Source organism: Chenopodium album, chromosome 1, assembly GCF_948465745.1.
Source record: "Chenopodium album chromosome 1, dcCheAlbu1.1, whole genome shotgun sequence".
In the NCBI taxonomy this organism is placed as follows: Eukaryota; Viridiplantae; Streptophyta; class Magnoliopsida; order Caryophyllales; family Amaranthaceae; genus Chenopodium; species Chenopodium album.
The window spans coordinates 87556512-87575852 of record NC_137834.1 but is presented as its reverse complement, the minus strand read 5'-3'; the positions used below and the strand labels follow the sequence as shown (position 1 = coordinate 87575852).

Below are 19341 nucleotides of genomic sequence, written 5' to 3'. Positions count from 1 at the left end.
AGTAAATTGTCCACTCCTAACTCCTGAAGAAGCCTAACCAACTAGCATATTTCAGATGATGCAGCTGCCATGGCCCTATACTCAGCCTCTGAAGAAGACTTTGAAGTAGTCCCCTGCTTCTTAGACTTCCAGGATATAGGAGAGTTACCCAAGAGCATAAGGTAACCTGTCACTGACCTTCTAGAATTTGGATAGGCAGCCCAATCAGAGTCAGAATATGCCTGCAACCTCAGCTGATCACTAGCATGTAATAGAATCCCTTGACCTATTGTGCCTGCAATATATCTCATGACATGTTGAAGAGCATGAAGATGTGGCATCCTAGGTTGTTGTAAAAATTGACTCAAGGTCTGAACAGCATAGGAGATGTCTGGCCTAGTATGAGTTAAAAAATTTAATTTTCCAACCAAACACCTGTACTGAACAGGATCAGGACAGAAGTCACCTATATCAGCAAATAGCTTGATACTAATAGGGAGAGGAGTCTTTGCAGTCTTAGAAACATCAAAACCACAATCCTGCAAAAGTTCTCTAGTGAATTTTTTCTGAGTTAAAATAATACCCTGAGAAATATGATAGACTTCAATTCCAAGAAAGAAATTCAGCTTCCCCAAGTCTTTGATGCTGAAAACATTGTGCAGATGACTCTTGAGCTCCAGAATTTCTTCAATATTGCTCCCAGTTAGGATGATGTCATCCACATACACTGCTACTATTGTTATGTGAGAGTCTGATTTCTTTAGAAAAAGAGAGTAGTCATTGAATGGCTGTGTAAACCCTTTTGACAGCAACTCAGAGTTTAATCTAGCATACCATTGCCTTGAGGCTTGTTTCAAGCCATATAAGGACTTTTTAAGCTTGCATACAAGACCATCAGGATTAGGAATGCCCTCTGGAACTTGCATATACACTTCTTCTATCAAATGCCCATGTAGGAAAGCATTGTTAATATCAAGCTGATGTATCTACCAATGTTTACTAGTAGCCAAAGAAAGGAGACATCTGACAGTAGCCATCTTTATAACAGGTGAAAAGTCTCCTCAAAGTCAATGCCATATCTTTGAATGAAACCTTTGGCTACAAGCCTTGCTTTGAATCTTTCTATAGATCCATCTGCCCTACAATTTTTGATTTTTGAGATACATTTTAAAAATTAAGAAAATAGGCTAAGACCCATACCATGCACAGTGATAAGTCCAAAAGCAATAGCTAGCTTATTATTTTATATATATATATATATATATATATATATATATATATATATATATATATATATATATATATATATATATATATATATATATATATATATAACAAAATTCGATAGATATACATATAAAAAATATAAAAAAAATATAAATTTGGGATATAATCCTATTTGAGAGATAACACAACATTAAATACACAATATTCATTAGAGAACAGATTAAAAGATAAATAAAAAAAACTTTTTTTGAAGAAAAAATAGTAACTATTAGAGGTTTCTTCAATTCATATTTACATTTTTTTTACAGAGAATCTACGTATTTAAAAAAAAAAATTCTATATTTAAAAAAGACTTGAAAAATAGTTTTACTTGAAAATTTATCTCACAAATTGGTGTACAAAATCAATCATGTACTTCATTCATCAGTTTATATATATATATATATATATATATATATATATATATATATATATATATATATATATATATATATATATATATATATATATATATATATATATATATATATATATATATATATATTATTGGGTTGTTCATTTGAGGTTTCTCTCTACTACTCATTTTCAAAATAAAAAGTGCATTATCCACTGTCAAGAAGATGAATAACGGCTTAGCTTTCATTGATTTTGTGTTTGAGGACCAACTCAACCAAAAAAATTAAACTGGTGGTTGAGGCCAAGGAATATGTTTCATACTCTATCAATTTGCATTTCAATATTTGTAATACAAGACCTAGGAAGATCAATAGGTCATCAGCTAGGCAACTACCAAAAATAAATAATCATAATTTATACAAGATAATATTTTCCATAATTATTATTCCTAAATATGTCTCACTATCCATGGTAGAAATAGGTAATAACATACTTCGTATTTAATTTCCACACGGTAGACAGGGGCAAAGGCAGGATATGGGAATGAACTGAGTAGGTCGTGACTTGACTTATATATACATATTTAGGGGAAAAAACTAATTCCATTTTACTTTTGTAAAGCTAACGTCATAAATCTCTTAGAAACTTCAACAATAAATACTATTCTAGCTAATTAATTTAAATTGAATAAAAGAAAAGTAATAAAAAAAATATCTCAAAGAAACTTCAACAATAAATACTAATATGTAATAAGTTAAATAAAAGAAAAGTAAAAAATAAAAGTGATGCAAGCTAAGAAAGAAAAAATAAAATAAATGCATATGCAAGAGATTAGAATCAAACCCATGACTAGTGCAAATAAGTAGTCAAATCACATCCATGTACTCTGTATATATAATATATTCATAAGAATTAAAAACTAACCTTTGATTTGTGCTTCTCATAAACAAATCAACAAATTGAATATAAAATGAACCGGAGAAGATTCCTTCAAATTGGGATGTTGTATGGTATTCATTCTTAAAATGTATGACTCACAATATTTAATTTTCATTGGTTTATTTTTTTGAAGGGGTTAAATTTTTTTTTTTTTAAATATATATATTATTTAGCCGGCTTAACTTATTAAAAATGATTTTATTTAACTAAAATATGTATTTTTGAAAATTAAGTTAAAATTTTATTTTAAAAATTCAAATAATCAATATTTGAAAAGAATTTTTAAATATTTTTTTTTTTATCATGTTCATATGTGGTTGGCCACACCTAGAGCTATCAATTCGGGTAAACGGGTTGGGTTTGGGTCGGATAAGAGTGGGTCGGGTCAATTCGGATTAATTCCATAACCTACGCGGGTCGGGTTTGAGTTGGGTCATGCTTGAGTCGGGTCACGTTGGGTCATACTTCTTATCGGGTTTGGGTCGGGTTTAAGTCGGGTCGAGTGAACAATAGGTCGGTTTAATTCGGGTTTTCGCAGATTATTTGTAACGATTTAATATAAAGTTAAATAAAAAATGTCTAATCGTTACAAATAGTATGAAACGAATGTAGTAATTATAAATATTAATGGCCAAACTTGTGCATTTACGGTCAAAATATTGCGATTATTATAACGGAGAACAATCATTATCACGTTTTAAATGAATTGTGGTAAAAAAAAAAAAAAAGTAGATCCTCTAGTCCTCTACTAAGATCAGTAAAACATCAATTGACCATTTCAGCTAAGGCTCTAACAGAGTTTATCCATATTTAAACAATAAATGTCGGCCACCTATTCAAGGAGTTGACCTTGTTTTCAACTTTTCTTTACCTTGGCAGTTGGCACCACCCATCCTCCTCATCTCACCGCTCAATCCAAACCACCTATCACCACCATCACTGTCGTTATGTCGTGCAGTCCTACATTACCTGCCTCACCGACCATTTTATGCGTCAAGTGTAATGGATGACAATGGCAAGCTGATTTTTGCAATTAAACAAGAAAAGAAGTTCATGGAAGGTAAACTACTGTATTTTAGTTTTAAAATGCTCTGAAATATATGTTCTCCATTTTTTATTACCAATGAATTAGATAATGTGAAACCCCCAATTTTATAATCGATAAACCCTAATATTTTATTTGGCTTTGATTATTGCAATTGATTGTTTAATGGTGTTGATGTCGTGAACAATTTAAGTTTTGGTAATGAATTTTGTTGGTAACTTAATGTGTTTGCGATTATGGTTATTTTTCTACTAATTTTGCTGTCAACATAATATTATGTACACCAATCAATAACTTTGACTACATCATATGAAGTAATAACAGTTACCGGTTATAATTATAAGGTGGTTTCCCGGTTTCTTACAAACTTTCCTTAAATAGATAGAGTCCAGAAATACTACCTCCGTTATATATTATTCGCAACGATTTGACATAAAGTAGAGAGCAAAATTGCCTAATCGTTGCAAATAATATGTAACGGAGGTAATATATTGATTACGGGGAAATACTAGTTGATCTTCATGATCAACAAAAATTGTCAATCATAAGGGTGTAAATGAGATTTCCATCATTAAATTAGGGATGGTATGGTAAATTTGTCATTGACAGTTGGCATTCTTGCCATATCACTACTCCAGTTCACAGTCACACAATTCACGCCGTTAACATAACATTTTTCATCAACTTTCTCTCTCCTCACTCTTCTCAATCTCTCAACAATGGAGGTAACTTCCAAGAGAAGAACTCACTCAATCGGCGATCGATGTCAAACGTGAAAGCACTCCACCACCATCACAACCACAACCATCATCACAACCACCGTCATGTATATTTCATCTCCTCTCTTTGCCATCGACGACCTCACTTCTACCATTAACGACCCATCTTCGAAAATCAAGCTCAATGGAGGGAGCTTGAATGGAGGACATGGTCACCCCTACCCTTAGGGGTTGACCATGCCATTAATTTCACCCTTTATTCATAGGGTTTTCGTTTAAGATTGGGGAAGGTGGGTGGATTTTGGGGAATCATCAATGGTGGTGTCGGGAAAGCTTCAAAGGTTGTGGAGATGTGGAAGCTAGCTTCAATGGTGGAATGGAGGTTGATGAAGCTTTAATGGAGCAAGAAAGGGTACGAAGCTTTTCAATGGTTAACCCAATTGCGGTTACGACGTCAAATAAAATGATGTTTCATCTTGCTGATTCATCAAGTGGGGGTCACAAAAGCTGAGGTGGAGATTATGATTGACAAATTTTGTCAATCATGAAGATTAACTGGGCAAGCCCCATTGATTACTGAAGTATATTAGCTGTAAAATACCAATAGTTCCAATATTCTAGTGTCCAAAAGGCTGCTCTTGGTGATTAGAGCAAGTTTAGCCCCAAGTCTTAAGATTTGGGTGACATCATCATTTTAAGTCTTAAGACTTATGCTTAAGACTTTTCCCATTTTTCAAAAATCTCAAGCAAGTCTTAAATTGAGTCTTGAAATTTCAAGACTTAACTTAAGACTTGAGATTGAGACCCACTATTCTCACCTCACTTTTATTTTTATTATCCCTTTTTTTTTTCTTACACTTTTCTACATATAATATGTCAAATATTTAAGTCTTAGTGCTAAAGTGATAAATTTTTGTTAGTCTTAGTAAGTCTTAACTTGATGACATCATTTTCAATGGGGACCACCAAAAATAATGTCACATCCAAGACTTGGGGCTAAACTTGCTCTTATTTCAATTTTTATACTACTATTGTGTTCCAATAGTGAGAAGGCATGTATACGAATAAATTGTTAATTGCTAGACACCATAATAGGAAAATGCCTAATGGTATATGCTTGTTAGATCTAATACATTACAATATGATAATTACTAATGTAATTTTCTATATCCTAACTATTTATTTATAATAACAAATTAGAGAAAGAAATGATGGTTTAGGACCATTCATTGATTACAGAGTATTATGTGTTGTGCAACTTCACCCTAAGCTAAAGGGGGAAGCAACTTGTGGGGATAGAGCGCTAAGTGATAGATTTAAGATTTTAAGCTATACAAAACAATGAGAATGGGTCCAAAAAATAAAAAAATGAATACTAGAATTTGAAAGTTTGCTCAAACACCATTAGCTACCTGCAGCTATTATGGGAATGATGATGTACTTAACGTCTGTGAGTGCTTGAACATTAGATCTGTTCTGTGAAGCTCCTAGCTCTGGCATATGTCCATAACGCCACGACTTGTGGAGCAAAACCCGAGCATGTTTGATCTTGTGCCAGTCTTCCCCTGTGTACTCTCTGCAACATTCCATTAATGCAGAACACTCTGTAATCTCAACTTTCTTCAGGGATGTGACTTCCTTGAGTCCATCTGGCAGCCTTGTTACAGCCTCGCAGCTCTCAATCCGTAGGTGCTGGAGCGCTGTCAGGTTACAGGTTACTTATCCATTGTGGCAATTCTGTCAGGGAAGTGCATGCTGATATCCATAAGGATTTCAGAGTACTGACGTGCTTCAGATTCTCAGGGAGAGACTTCATCTTTGGAATTTCTCGAAGAGTCAAATGGTGAAGATGTTCCAAAGACTTCCATGGATTGCCGTTTTCCATATCATTTCTTTCGTAATCAGAGAGATCGAGCTCTTTGCAGTTGGAAATTTCCAGCTTCTCTAGGGAGTTAAGGTTCGGCAATTCTGAGGCCAATGAACTAAGTGCATGGCACTTTTCAATCACAAGCTGTCGTAAGGAAGGAAGGCGACCTCCTAGCCCCTTTCTGACTGTCGTGAAGCTCCTGAGGGTTGAGCAACCCTTAATTTGCAGGCATTTGACGTTGGAATCAATGTCAATAGGAAAATTTTTTGAACTTTGTTCTAGAAGCATCTGATTGACGTTGCGCAAGTCTAGTTCTGAAACTCCTGAGAACAAAGGCATTGATCGCAGTTTTGGGCAGTTCCATATCCTTAATTTGGAAAGATTAGGGAATGATGGAATTCTGTTCTCAGGTGTAACCGACATTTCTTCTTCCCACCATCCTTCTAGCTTGTAGAAGTTGTGGAGGGTAAGCTCTTCCAGCTCTTGGAAGAATGGAGATGCAGGAGCAAATTTTGTCTGCACATATTGCACATTAGCCATGTGTCTTAGGGTGAGTCGTTTGAGATGTTTAAGTTTTCCAAATGGTGGGAGATGCTCGCATTTGTCACATCCTTCAATGCTGATGTCTTCTAATTTCGGGAGAGAAGAAGCCAATCTCTCCACCCCTATCCAGTTTGGGAAGTCTTGTCCTTTATACCCTTCTATACAAAGGATTTTGAGATCTTTGAATGGTTGAAGATTGTCAAGAAGAACCTCGTAAGATGATTTCTCTTGATCAGAAAGGAGGTGTGAGTTATCTTTACGGTTTAAGGCCGTTTTTTCCCAGCTGATCTTTAATTCATCTAGATGGATTTTATTTACCAACATTGCCTCTTTTGCTTCAGGTATGGTGGTTTTCCATCCTTTTGTAAATTCAATTGCCAGCCTTCCTCTCAAGTTGTTTAGTTTTTCTAGAGCTTTCAGTCCACTGCTAACCACTTCTTTGGAAAATTCCTGACCAACTACAAATCTAGTCATTGTCTCGAGCTGAATTAGTTTCTCCAATCCCAGAGGCATTCCTGTCAAGCTATCACACTCATCAACCTCAAATCTTGTCAGGTTTGTTAATTGACCAAAGTTACTAGGTAATCTTCTTAGTTTTGTGCAGGAGTTGAGTTTCAATGTTTGCAAGTTGTACAGTTCTGTGACTGACTTCGGGAGAGTAACCAGACCATCATTCCTAGAGAGATCCAGGTATCTCAAATGGATCAGTTTGCCTATGGAAATGGGCAATTTTTCTATTCCAAGATCATGCAAGTCCAACACTCTGAGGCGTTTAAAACTGGAGATCAACATATTGCAGTCCAACGAATCTATCTTTGTGTCACAATCTGGTTCCTTGACTAAGAGGAGTGTTCGTAAAGTCTGAGCTTGGAGGACGGAGGATGAGAGATTCCTCAACGATTCTTGATCACATGTCAAAGAAACATGTTTGCATGTCGAATCCAGATTAACCCCTGTATCTGTCATGTGCAAGTTCATGATCCCTGCTGAATATTGACATGCTATGCTGCGCATAATGTGATGCATCTTACAAGTGACAATTTTCCCCAAGCGGTCAGTGATTACATCCTCAAAGAAGCAGCGCCGTGACAATTCCATAAAGTACTGCTCTGCGGCTTCCTCCAAACTGTTACCCTGCTCGGGTGGGTGAATGAATCCTTGTGCTATCCAAAGACTAATTAGATCATGCTTGTTGAACCTAAAATCCTCAGGAAATAAGGAACAGTAGTTTAAGCAAGCTTTTAGCCGAGTTGGGAGGTCATTGTAGCTGACATGTAAGACATGTATCATTTTGTCCTTTTCATGTCTTGCATCAGACCTCAATTCTTCATTGAAAGATGACCACTGCGCTGCATCTTTGTTGTAAAGAAAGCTTGCTGCAACCTTCAGAATAAGTGGAACACCTCCACAATTGTCAGCGATTTCATGCCCTGTCTCCACCAATGCAGCATATCGTTCATCCTCTCGTGATCCAAATGCAAATGTTTTGAACAAATCCCTAGAAATACGCTTTGACAGGCCCTTTAATTTGCAGGACTTCACAATCTCACTTTTTGCAAAAAATCCCCCCTCAAAGTGGCGTGTTGTCAATAAAATCCGACTTCCTGTTGCGCCTGCTGCTAACAAGTCTTTCAAACGTTGCCCTTGTGTTATGCAAGCACCGTCTAGGACAAGTAAATAGAGTTTCCCTTCAACCTCTTTTCGAAGTCTACGTTCATAGATGTTACTTACATCTTTATTATCTCTATTATTGGGATCAAAAGTATTAATACTTTGACATCTCAATATATCACGAAATGTCAACGACCCATGCTGATTTTGATGAACACGGGAATGCAGAGATTTTGCAGCTTTAGGAATTTGTCTATGACTAGACCTCCTATTCGTACAAGACTCCACAATTTCCCGAATGATTTCTTTCTCATCAGAAATCTGCGAGACTTGAATCCACATTCTTAAGTCAAAATGATTCTGTACCCTTTCGTCTTCATACACTAACTGAGCCAAAGCTGACTTCCCTACTCCTGGTGATCCAATTATAGGAATGACTGAAACACTGGTTTCATTTTCTCTGTGTGTCAATAGCCTGTTTATGATTTTCAATTTTCTACGGTCCCTCCCAATAACTTTATTTCTAGAGAGAGTGTAAGGCTGAGGATCTATCGAGCTTTCAGGAAGATCAATTGAACCATGCTTGTTATCCAATTGCTTCCCTAGCTCACCTAAGTCTTGGCTTAGCTTACTTATTTGCCTAATTATTGTTGAAGGGAAAATAGGAGGAATGTGAAGACCGACCTTTTCTGTAACTCTGTTACTGGCACTGACCGCTCTCTGCAAGGCACGTCCGAGGTTTACCCTCAGATTCCCATCCTGCTGATATGCAGGTGCAGCAGCAACTCCTGAAAGCCTTCCAGCATGATAGCGAGCGATGATTTCATCTAGGAGGTCATCAGCTTGATGCAGCAGAGCCCCCAGATTCCCGAGACTACTGCCATTCAAATGACCACCCTCTTCGAGTAGTGCTGCCACTGCACCCTTAACAATACCAACTGATTCCTTCAAAGTGTTGAGATCTTCCATTGAAGATAGTAGCTCTGCATTATTCGGGTCACTCAAGATTCTTTTGAGGTTCTGCAATATTACTCCTTCAGCTGAAGCTGACATTCTTTCTTTTGTTGGCTGTAATTAGTGAAGGAAATGTTGATTATTGTACAGGAAGTTCAGAGGCATGCAGGTGTGATTGTTTCTGTAAAATTGGGTGATTGATTGGTTGCTAAAAAGCTCAAATTAATTAAGGTACAAAGATCTCAAAGTCGTTTTCACTTTTCACGACCCCTTCGTACACCCCCACTTACTGAAACAGCTGGGCATCTAATTAAATTAATTTTAAACTAAAAGTATATACCAAGTATAGTTTAGTATGTACGACTAATATCAAATTACATTCAATATAGAGTGGTGCTTGGGTCAATGACATTTTTCTTGGTAGGTATGAAGAAGATGTCGTATTGGATCAAAGCAACAAACAGGTCAATTTGGTCCGAGTTACTTAAAATTGGAGGGAAAAGGTAATATTTCAAGTGGTTACTAGCCTAAAACAAAGTGCTTTCTCTTTCTATCTATCTTTCTACTTGTGTATAGTTTAGTACCTTCAATATACATAATTCGTTTTTTAATTGGAACATTAGAGTTTTTATGCTTGTCAATGCATATTTTATATTAAAAATATCTTTAACTATATATTAGTAAAAATTATAAAAAGTTAACTTTGTGAATGTACAAATTGAAACAAATAACAAGATTCTACATGAGTATATTTTTATAAATCACAAAAAGCGGTAAAAAGAGTTTGTATGAATACAAAATCTTAAACGTTGTGATTTTATTTAGAAAAAAATTTAGTTTTATACAACATTAAAGTATTTTAATATTATATCTAACAAGCTATTATGTGAGTATCATATTGTGAGAAATATTCATCCTTTTAAGTTATATAAAAGCATCGTTTGAATTAGTAGTTGGCTGCCTATTTAGTTAGTTATAAGGTCACGTTGACTTAATACGTAATTATCAATTGATCAATAGGTAAACGACGTTTGAAAGATTCTCCTTGAATTTGTCATCTATCTACTACGAAGTACATTTTTAATTACCATGTTGTGGCATGATCAGCAAATTAATTTTTTTTTTTTCCTTTCCTATATGTACTCCAATCTGTTTCTGTAGACAAGATGCTGAAACCACGGCAAGTTTGCAAGACGCTATATGGAGATGTTGCAATAAATCAGCACATGCAAGGTTGCTTATATTTAGGAGGTACATATACTTGCAACCCTTATAGGCACTATTTAGGTATTTTACAATCAATTTTACATTAACTAGATTTTATAATTTAGTAGGTAAAGTATCATGTGGAATTTTGTTAGATTCGTCCCAATTATTAATACTTTTCTAATATTAATCTTACCTAATCGTATTCCACTAAGCTATGTCATATCGCATTATTTAATAAATAAAAAAAATTAAAAATAAATTTAGTATATGTCAACATAAAAAATAAATCTAATTAAGAGAATATCGAGTCATGAATCAATGTATAATTGTTTATGCTATGTAATGAACCAAACACATATACTGTTTAATCAATTCACCAACTTAAGCTATACGGAAACAATGGAGGACGAGTGATTCATTGATTTACTTGCATTTTATGATCTGATCTCTAGCCTCTATCTCCTATAAGCTCTCTTAAACCCTAAGATTGTAAATTTAATAATGAACGATTAACAATCAAGAAAAAAACCAATCAATCAATCAATGCCTTAATTCCATAAGTAGGTCGGGTCGGCTAAAAAAACCAAAAGTGATTATTTTGTATAGTCATCCTCAAAAATCTTCCTCCTCATCCCTTACGATCAAATACCTCATTCTAATGCAAATCCAAATGGTTCATGTTCTTTCTAATCCTTCCAACCAAGTCATTTTCAATATCCCTCTCCCTCGTTTAACGCTTTGAGGGCCGTCTCCGACAATTTGGTGGCTCTGTTCTAACTATTAAAATTATTTTAAAAGGTTAAAAATAATATCATTATTACAAAATACCTATTTTTTTAGTACAATACTACAAATTATTATAAAGCTAAAATATTTCTATTACTAAGTTTAATAGTAATTCAATAAAACAACAAACAAAAACTTTTTATTTAAAAAGTGTCATCCTTCTAATATTTTTTTGAAGCAAAATCTTCAATTATATCAATCTTCATAATCAATTTAAATTTGTTTTGAAAATTAAAAGGCAAAGTCAAAGATTTAGGATGAATTTTTAGGTTTTAGTTTGGAAATGGTAGTCTTTTACGGGGAAGAAGGTGAGTATGTAAGGTTATGATTTTTTTAAAGAAAATTATGGGCCCCTGATTTTAATTTTGGGGGTCTGTTATGTGTGTGAGAAAAAACATGTCCAAAGACGGGCCTGAACGCTTTTCATATTGATGCATTCTCGGGTCTCCGTCTTAATTACATGCCCGAACCAACGCAACCGATTCTCCCTTTGTTTTCCATGCCTGCGACACCTACTTTCTTGTGAATAACCTCATTTCCGATTCTATTTCTTAGCGTGTTCCTACACATCCATCTTTATAATTTTGGCTCATGTCATGGGATGTGACTGAGTGTCACTGGCCTATCGTAACCCTCTTCCTTTATCCAGGCTTGAGATTGCCTGGCGGAGTTAACCAAATTAAAAAAAAATTGTGTGGCAAAATTAATTGAAGTTTGTCTCCCGTCCGGAAATCTTAAAATCAATAAGCAGTTGATTTTCTTACATGCAAGTTCAATTGCGTCATAGTCTTCCTTATGCCCTCATAGACACCTTGAATAATAACCTCCACACACTCAAACGACAAACGATTTTGAGAAACAAATGAATAACGTAAGAGAAATCGAATGAAAAGGTGTAAATATTGAAGGGAAAGGAGTACACCCAAAAAAAAAAAAAAAAACAAAAACAAATGAAAGGTAAGGAGTTAAGATTGATATGGTAATATGGAGTTGCCAAAAATAGAAGTATATGCTCTTATAAGATTTGGTGAGTTCTTTAAGTTCCAATCATTTATAGTTAGAATTTATGCGGTAAACATTATATTCGAAACCGGATACTAAAAATTTTAACTTTTGAAATTTGGGGAATCAAGTTAAAAATACAATAGAGACTTAGGGCCTGTTCACTTTTGCTTAATTTTAGTTCAATTCAGTTCTTTTCAGCTCCAATCATTTCAGTTCATTTCAGCTCCAATTAGTTCAGTTTAACTCCTAATTTTTCTCTCTCATAAAATATAATTTATTTCAACTCTTATAATTTCAGTTCAGCTCCAATCATTTCAGTTCAGCTCAGTTCAGTCCCTTAATTATGTGTCTAAAAAGTCGTGAATTTCGAATTCTATCTTCTTACAAAATTACATAAATATTTAATTGTTTGAATATGCATCGCACATCAATGAAACCTTTGTTCCAAGCATTACTCGGTGTCGTGATCTTTAAAAAATTACTTATAATTGTAATAACCGGTAGTAAAACCATTATACTAATTTATTATTGGTTGATTTTAATTTATTTTTTAATGTTAAAATTAATTATAAATCATTTATCTAAGAGTTTGTTTGGCATTTTTTTTTTTTTTTTTTTTTTTTTTTTTTTTTGGTTTTTAAAAATCATATAATATTTCAAATAGCAAATAGAATATAAGTCAAACTTATTGAAATCATAATAATATTGAAAACCGACAATAGAAAAGTGGAAACACTTTTTTCATTTTTATTATTTTTGATTTTTTGTTTTGAAAAAAAAAACAAGAAACTGAAAACAAAAACGATGTCAAACAAGCTCTAACTTTTAAAATTCATTTTGACTTTTGAAATAATTTTCGATTTTATCTTTATATTTTTCATAATTAATTACGTTTTTTTTTGTTATTACTGAAATTAAAAAGTAATTCATTTTAAATATAAAAATGTGAAAAAATAAAAAATTTTAAAATATATTTTTAAATCAATTTTGACATAAATATTAAATAAAAAATCATCCAATTAAAAATTGATATAATAATAGTCATTTTAAAGATGTCTATCATAGAATTTTTGGTAGTTTCACCTTTTGACCTCATCGGATTTTGACGTCCTTACTCCTGAGGGGTTATAAATCAGTTTTGTAAAATCCACAAAGGCTTAACAACGTACAAAATGGGTTTGGCAATATATGTACATATCATACTTCGTGTAAGTTTGGAAGAGAATAGAGAGTAGACTTATGAAGCTTTTCAATACCATGCCACACCTGATATATTTGTCCACTCATGCAACTGAAGAGATTTTTGGCCATCCATGTTAAAACTGAAATTTGACAAGCGAAAGAACAAATTTAAAAAATAAAAAGCATTTTAAAACCAAATAAAACAACACCATAGTTTTATTAAGTAGAAATCAATATTAACAAAAACCAGTTTTAATTACTGAACATCTAATTTACCAAAATACAGTTTTAGTAAATAAAAATCATGTTTAACAAAAGATTGTTCAATTAAAAATCAATAACAAAACACTAGCGATGTAATTCAAAGAAAGAAGGGAATTGTACATGGAAAACAAATCTTTTTTAAACTTTTACAATTAAATATGAGGAAAAAGTTGTGTAAAGATGAAAAATTAAAAAACATTTCTAATGGAAAATTGGAATATAAAAAAAAATAAAATAAAATAGAGGGAGTAATCTGAGGAGTAGATTTAAACAAAAATCTGAAAAGATGTTTGAGAAACGGAGAGAGCTTAAAAAAAGAGAAAAAAAAGAAAAAGAAAAAGAAAAAGAAAGATTTGTAAACGAACTTTGGATGACTTAAAACAATTTTGTCTAGGCAAACTATTTACTACATTCGTTACATATTATTTACTACGATTTGACATAAACTATGAGTGCAAAGTGTTTAATCGTTGCAAATAATATGAAACGGAGGTAATAGTTATAGTTTAGTTCACTAAGGAAAGTGACAGCCCAAAGGAATGATGGTTTTGACAGCTATATTTTTGGATTATGATGATATCCCACTTTAATTGCACTTGTCTTCCTGATATAGAGGTCTTCAAACCCTGATTGCTTTTCATAGTTAATGCTCCAGTAATCTCTTTTTCTCGGAAACCAATTATATAATTGTATCTTAATCCCTGTATAGAAGAAAAAATTACTTGTTATTTAAGGTGTGTTACTTAAATCAGTTGGTATACTACGAGTTTCCGAAAAGGGGAAGAAGAACATACTCACTTGATAATGGATTAGTACACCAATTGTGTACATGAATCCTTAACCCAAACGTTAGGGATGTGCTGAACAATGTGGAAGTCTTTTCCTTCATCACCCCGGAATCGTTTGTTGAAGCTAGTTGGCATATGTCGAATGTTCAAGGTTTCAAGGGTTGTTATGGACTTCAACCCTTCTGGGATTTGCTTTAAACCGGTACAAGAGATAATTGATAACTTCTTGAGATGTGGCATTGTGTCACTTTCGATATACCATTCGTTCAATTTTGGTAGATAAGACAATTTCAGCTCCTCAAGACACCGAAACTTGCTTTCCTTTCTAATAGTCCATTGACTCCCTGTGAATGAGTCCTTGGATAGTCCTAAGAACTTTAAATTCGGCAACTCCCCTATAGCATTCAGGGTCTCTGAATCCTCAAGATGAGTGTAGTAAAGTTCTAATTTCCAAAGACTGGAGGGAAACTTAAGGGGTAGTTGTGGTTTATTTCGCGCTCTTCCCATCAACCTTAGCTTTTTAAGATTTTTTTTGGAACTCAACTTTCGTAGAGACTCCGATTCTAACGAGAAACCATACCAATCTAAAGACAAAGCATGGAGATTATCATACTTCTCGATCATGGAGCTGTCGAATACTGCCTTTAATTGTAGAGCACTTGATATTCCTTGAATGAATAGCTTAGTAAGTTTGACGCTCAACTTATCCATTTCTTTGAGCATCCAATCTCCTCCTTTTACACCCCACAAGGTTTGTAAGTCTAGGAGAGTATCGAACCTCATATCCGCCATTGTGTTACTCATCATTTCATTTGGAAGGAAAAGATGCCTAAGCCGCATCAATTTCCAAAAGACATTAGGCAATCTTATTTCATTATCAATAGTAACATCCCAATAATCGAAGGTCAGTAATTTGTGCAATTTCCCAATAGACCTAGGGAGTACTTGTATGTTTGTGGACCGTATTCCCAAATACCTCAAGTGAATCAAGTTGCCTATTTCTTTTGGCATGGTGCCATCATAGGTTTTGATCCCGTTAATATCTAAGACCCTTAGCAATTTGAACTTCTCAAAAACTAAGGCTAGGTCCATAATTCCCTGCTGATTGTTCATTCTACCACCGTGTTGCTTGCCTGTACTTGATTTTCGAGATAGCAACAGAGATCTAAGGCTTGCGTTATTCGGAAGAGCTCTGGAGCACTTGCTGCAAGATAATTAACAAAATAATTCACATTGATTAAAGTTCTGAATATGTTTATCACTAATAATAATAGAGTATAAGAGAAAATCTTGATTTAATCTGGTGTTAGTAATAATAAAACACTATTCCCTCCAATCCTAAATAGTTGTTTGACACGTTTGACATTTTTTTTCACTATTCATATACCACTAACTTTGATAATCGTTTTTTAATAACGTATAAAAACCAAATTCTATCATCAAATAATTGTTAAAGAGGTACTAATATTATGTTACATAGTATCAACTTCTTGTATTTTTTTTTTCTTATTAATATATAATTATATATATCTAAGATCAAACTAGTGCATTGACATGATTCTCAAGTTTGATTGTGTCAATTATTTAGGAACGCAAGGAGTAATAAGGAGTATTTTTATTTTTTAAAAAAGTTTCTCGTACCTCATCCTTAGAGCAATAAACCCTAACATTACATGAAGCTGGGGTTGCATGATACGAAATGTTTTTTTAGTCGTACTCCCTCCGTCTCCAAAACTTCGACCCTTTTGGCCTAATTTTAGTCCTAAAATGATCGACCCATTTACATTAAAATACCCACTAATATACAACAATATTTGTGCAAAATTAGCTTTTCCATATAAAATTTTGTTTTTTCATGTATTTTTAATACTTTATCTCTGTTGTAAAAAAAAAATACTTTATCTCTCTAATTTTTTACAAATCCCATGTAAATAATTTTTCCAATGTGTTTTTATTTCTTTTTATTTAAGTTTATTAATAACCGCGAAATCAACTCAAAGTTTTTGGGACGGAGGGAGTAATTAATAATTCCTACAAGTTTTTGTTTGTCCCATTTCCTTTTTTCACAATATTCAATGCATAGTTCACAAATTAGATAGTGCATGCATGTATTTATCGTGCACGCAGTTCATCACACGATGCAATATTAGCATAACCTAGTATGAAAAGAGCATTATCCTTTTTCAAAAGAACATTATTTAATATGAAAAGAAAAAACATTAAATTTTATAACAAGATACCTAATATGAAAAGAACATTACTCATAATAAAAATAACATATGAAGTAATGTTATAAAATGTATTTCTAGCTTCTCATTAAATTTTAGTTAATCATATACTTTTCAAACCTTCATTTTCATGAGGTAATAAGTATTGGCTCAGCACGCAGTAAAGAAACTAATTAATGACGAAGTACAAGACAATAATTCTATATTGTGTATCATATCATATCATATTAGCTATTTAGTTATTAATATTCTTAGATCATTGCTATTTTCTTATTCTAGGTCAAAATAATCAACGTGACATCATTGATTTATGCATAATTGAATATACTAATTGGAGTATTAAACTAAACCACTAGGAATTAACTAGAATTTGTATTGTGGCACTTGTGTATATTTTTCTAATGACCAGTTGGAAGCTTACATATTCTTGTTAGCTAGTCAAAAATTATAATACGAGTATATTCTTATTCTACAGACTAGCGTGGAAGCAACATATTATGAACTCGTCATTCTTCATTAGAGTCAGTCATAACAAAGAATTTCCCGGAATCTCCTGCTTAATTAGAAGCGACGAACTTTCATTTGACCAAATAAAGAAAAAAAAAATGTAGTTGCTATGGTCTTTTTAACATATTTTTTTACCACATTTGCAATTTATATAAAAGATAGGATGAAAAATTAAATAAAAATGTAACATCAAATGATTAGATTGTAAATGAGGTAAAAAAAAAAAAAAGGCAGTGTGTGTGTGTGTGATGGGTGTAAAACGTTAAGTTAAGAGTATGAATTTGATGTCCTTACTGATAGAGTGATAGTTTGAGTTGTACTACGTTTATATGAGTATCGATTTCATCATATCCCTTTATGAAAGTAACTTAAAATGAATTAATAAGCGTGCCTAGGTAGCTAATTCAGAAGATACATACCTGAGATTGATAGCAGCTCGGCGTGAGTGAACTTGATCAGAATCGGAAGGAAATAAGGTTAAGAAGTCCAGCTTCCGGGCTATGTTGATACAAATATCTCTCATCATATCATGAAGCCGGATTGTATTGACTTTGCCAGTGTAAGTCTTGCTCACAACTTGAACCATTGTATGGTTGACAAGCTCCTGTAGGAGCCGTCTTGCTGTATCTTCAGAAGTTTCCCCTTCTTGTCGTTGGCCTTTTATGAACCCTTCTGCAATCCACATCCTCTTCAGCATTCCAGCCGGAATGGTGGAATCTTCTGCTAGTAGCCCCATGTAAAGAAAGCAAGGCTTCAAGTAATGTGGCAGTTCGTTATAACTTAGGGCCAAAATATCATTTATTGGCTCATACAAATGAGAACCTTCATCGCCTTTTAACTGAGAGAACACCCTTTCCCATTCCTCAATGGAGTCCTTTCTCTTAAGCAGCCTGCCTAACGCCACGATTGCTAATGGCAAGCCTTTGCACTTTCTCAACATCTCCATAGCCAAACCCCTGTATTCCCTATCTAATTTTTTACCAGTATCGTTTCTGGACATTTTTTTGAATAATTTCCAGCTATCCTTTTCATTAAGAGACTTAGTCTCATGGATAGCCCACTTCAAATGGGTGTCTGCTGGTGATGGAAGGCGTCGACTAGTGAATACTATCTTGGATTGTCTTAATACATCCGAAGATGATGTTGAAGGTTCTTGGAGTAATTCATTAAGCATCTTCTGGAACGGCTTCCAATCCCATACATCATCCAAAACCACTAAACATGATTCCGTCGTCAACAAATTTTGGAGTTGCAACTTCTTCTTTTTCAGAACTCTAGATGACGGACCATAACCGTCATCCCCATCACCTTGATCACGAAATGAAGGTAAGGAATCAAAGCGGTGGAGCTTATTGGCACCAATACTACTGCTACTGCTACTACTACTACTGCCTGTGATAATTTGTTCTATTATTTTGGACAGCAGTAGTACCTCATGAGAGGCATCCCAGTTTTGAGAGAGCGAGACCCATGCTTTGTATTTGAAGTGAGTATTGACCTCTCGATGGTTGTATAGGTTTTTAGCTAATGTAGTTTTGCCAGAGCCACCCATTCCTACAATCGCAATGCCGTCTTGGGAATTACTGAGTAACATCTTCACCAGCCAATCCACATCAGCTTCGATGCCCACGACAAAACCATCATCAGCTCGGAGATCTTGATGGGCCTGCTGGAACAAGGACAGCGCACCACTTACTAGACCCACCCTCAGATTCTTCTTAGACGAACCTTCTTTATTCAGAGTGGACTTGATCTCTTTAACTCGTTCTCTGAATCCCCTGAGCTTCTTTGAGGCCTGGCGAGCACGTTTTAGATGTCTCAGGTTACTGAATGCCGTGCAATCTGTGCTGGAGATTAAGCTATCGACCAAATCCTCTGCTTCATAAGCTATCTTTCTCAGCTCTATGAACCAGGCTTGAACTTGCTCGTTGTTGGCCATACCTTGTCTGGTTCTTCCGGCATCAACAAGTGACTTCTCTAATAACACGAGATCATTGCTTAGGGCTCGCGCTTCAGATCCCACACTTATAATTAAAGCGTCGGAGTCCTCGTTGATGTGTTGGGCAGCAAAGGACAACACTAATTCTGCCAT

At 34.2% G+C, this 19341-nt stretch overlaps 2 protein-coding genes across 2 annotated transcripts; both read right to left on the bottom strand.

The window, feature by feature from the left end:
- Nucleotides 1-5709: 5709 nt before the first annotated feature.
- LOC145638278 (putative disease resistance protein RGA1) lies at nucleotides 5710-9379 on the bottom strand. The gene is made up of 2 exons (XM_081689249.1): nucleotides 6088-9379; nucleotides 5710-6005 (listed from the first exon to the last, which is right to left on the bottom strand). The coding sequence occupies exons 1-2, from the start codon at nucleotides 9377-9379 to the stop codon at nucleotides 5710-5712; spliced, it is 3588 nt and encodes a 1195-aa protein (XP_081545375.1).
- Nucleotides 9380-14535: 5156 nt separating this feature from the next.
- LOC145638270 (putative disease resistance protein At1g50180) lies at nucleotides 14536-19341 on the bottom strand. Its single transcript, XM_081689238.1, has 2 exons — nucleotides 17669-19341; nucleotides 14536-15718 (listed from the first exon to the last, which is right to left on the bottom strand). The coding sequence occupies exons 1-2, from the start codon at nucleotides 19339-19341 to the stop codon at nucleotides 14536-14538; spliced, it is 2856 nt and encodes a 951-aa protein (XP_081545364.1).

Excerpts from the sequence above, each read along its gene's own strand:
- LOC145638270 (XM_081689238.1), bottom strand. The coding sequence starts at position 19,341 with ATGGCAGAATTAGTGTTGTCCTTTGCTGCCCAACACATCAACGAGGAC. Across the intron at positions 15,719-17,668 it reads CGAGCTGCTATCAATCTCAG|CAAGTGCTCCAGAGCTCTTC; the intron begins GTATGTATCTTC and ends ATTATCTTGCAG.
- LOC145638278 (XM_081689249.1), bottom strand. The coding sequence starts at position 9,379 with ATGTCAGCTTCAGCTGAAGGAGTAATATTGCAGAACCTCAAAAGAATC. Across the intron at positions 6,006-6,087 it reads TGAGAATCTGAAGCACGTCA|CGCTCCAGCACCTACGGATT; the intron begins GTACTCTGAAAT and ends GTAACCTGACAG.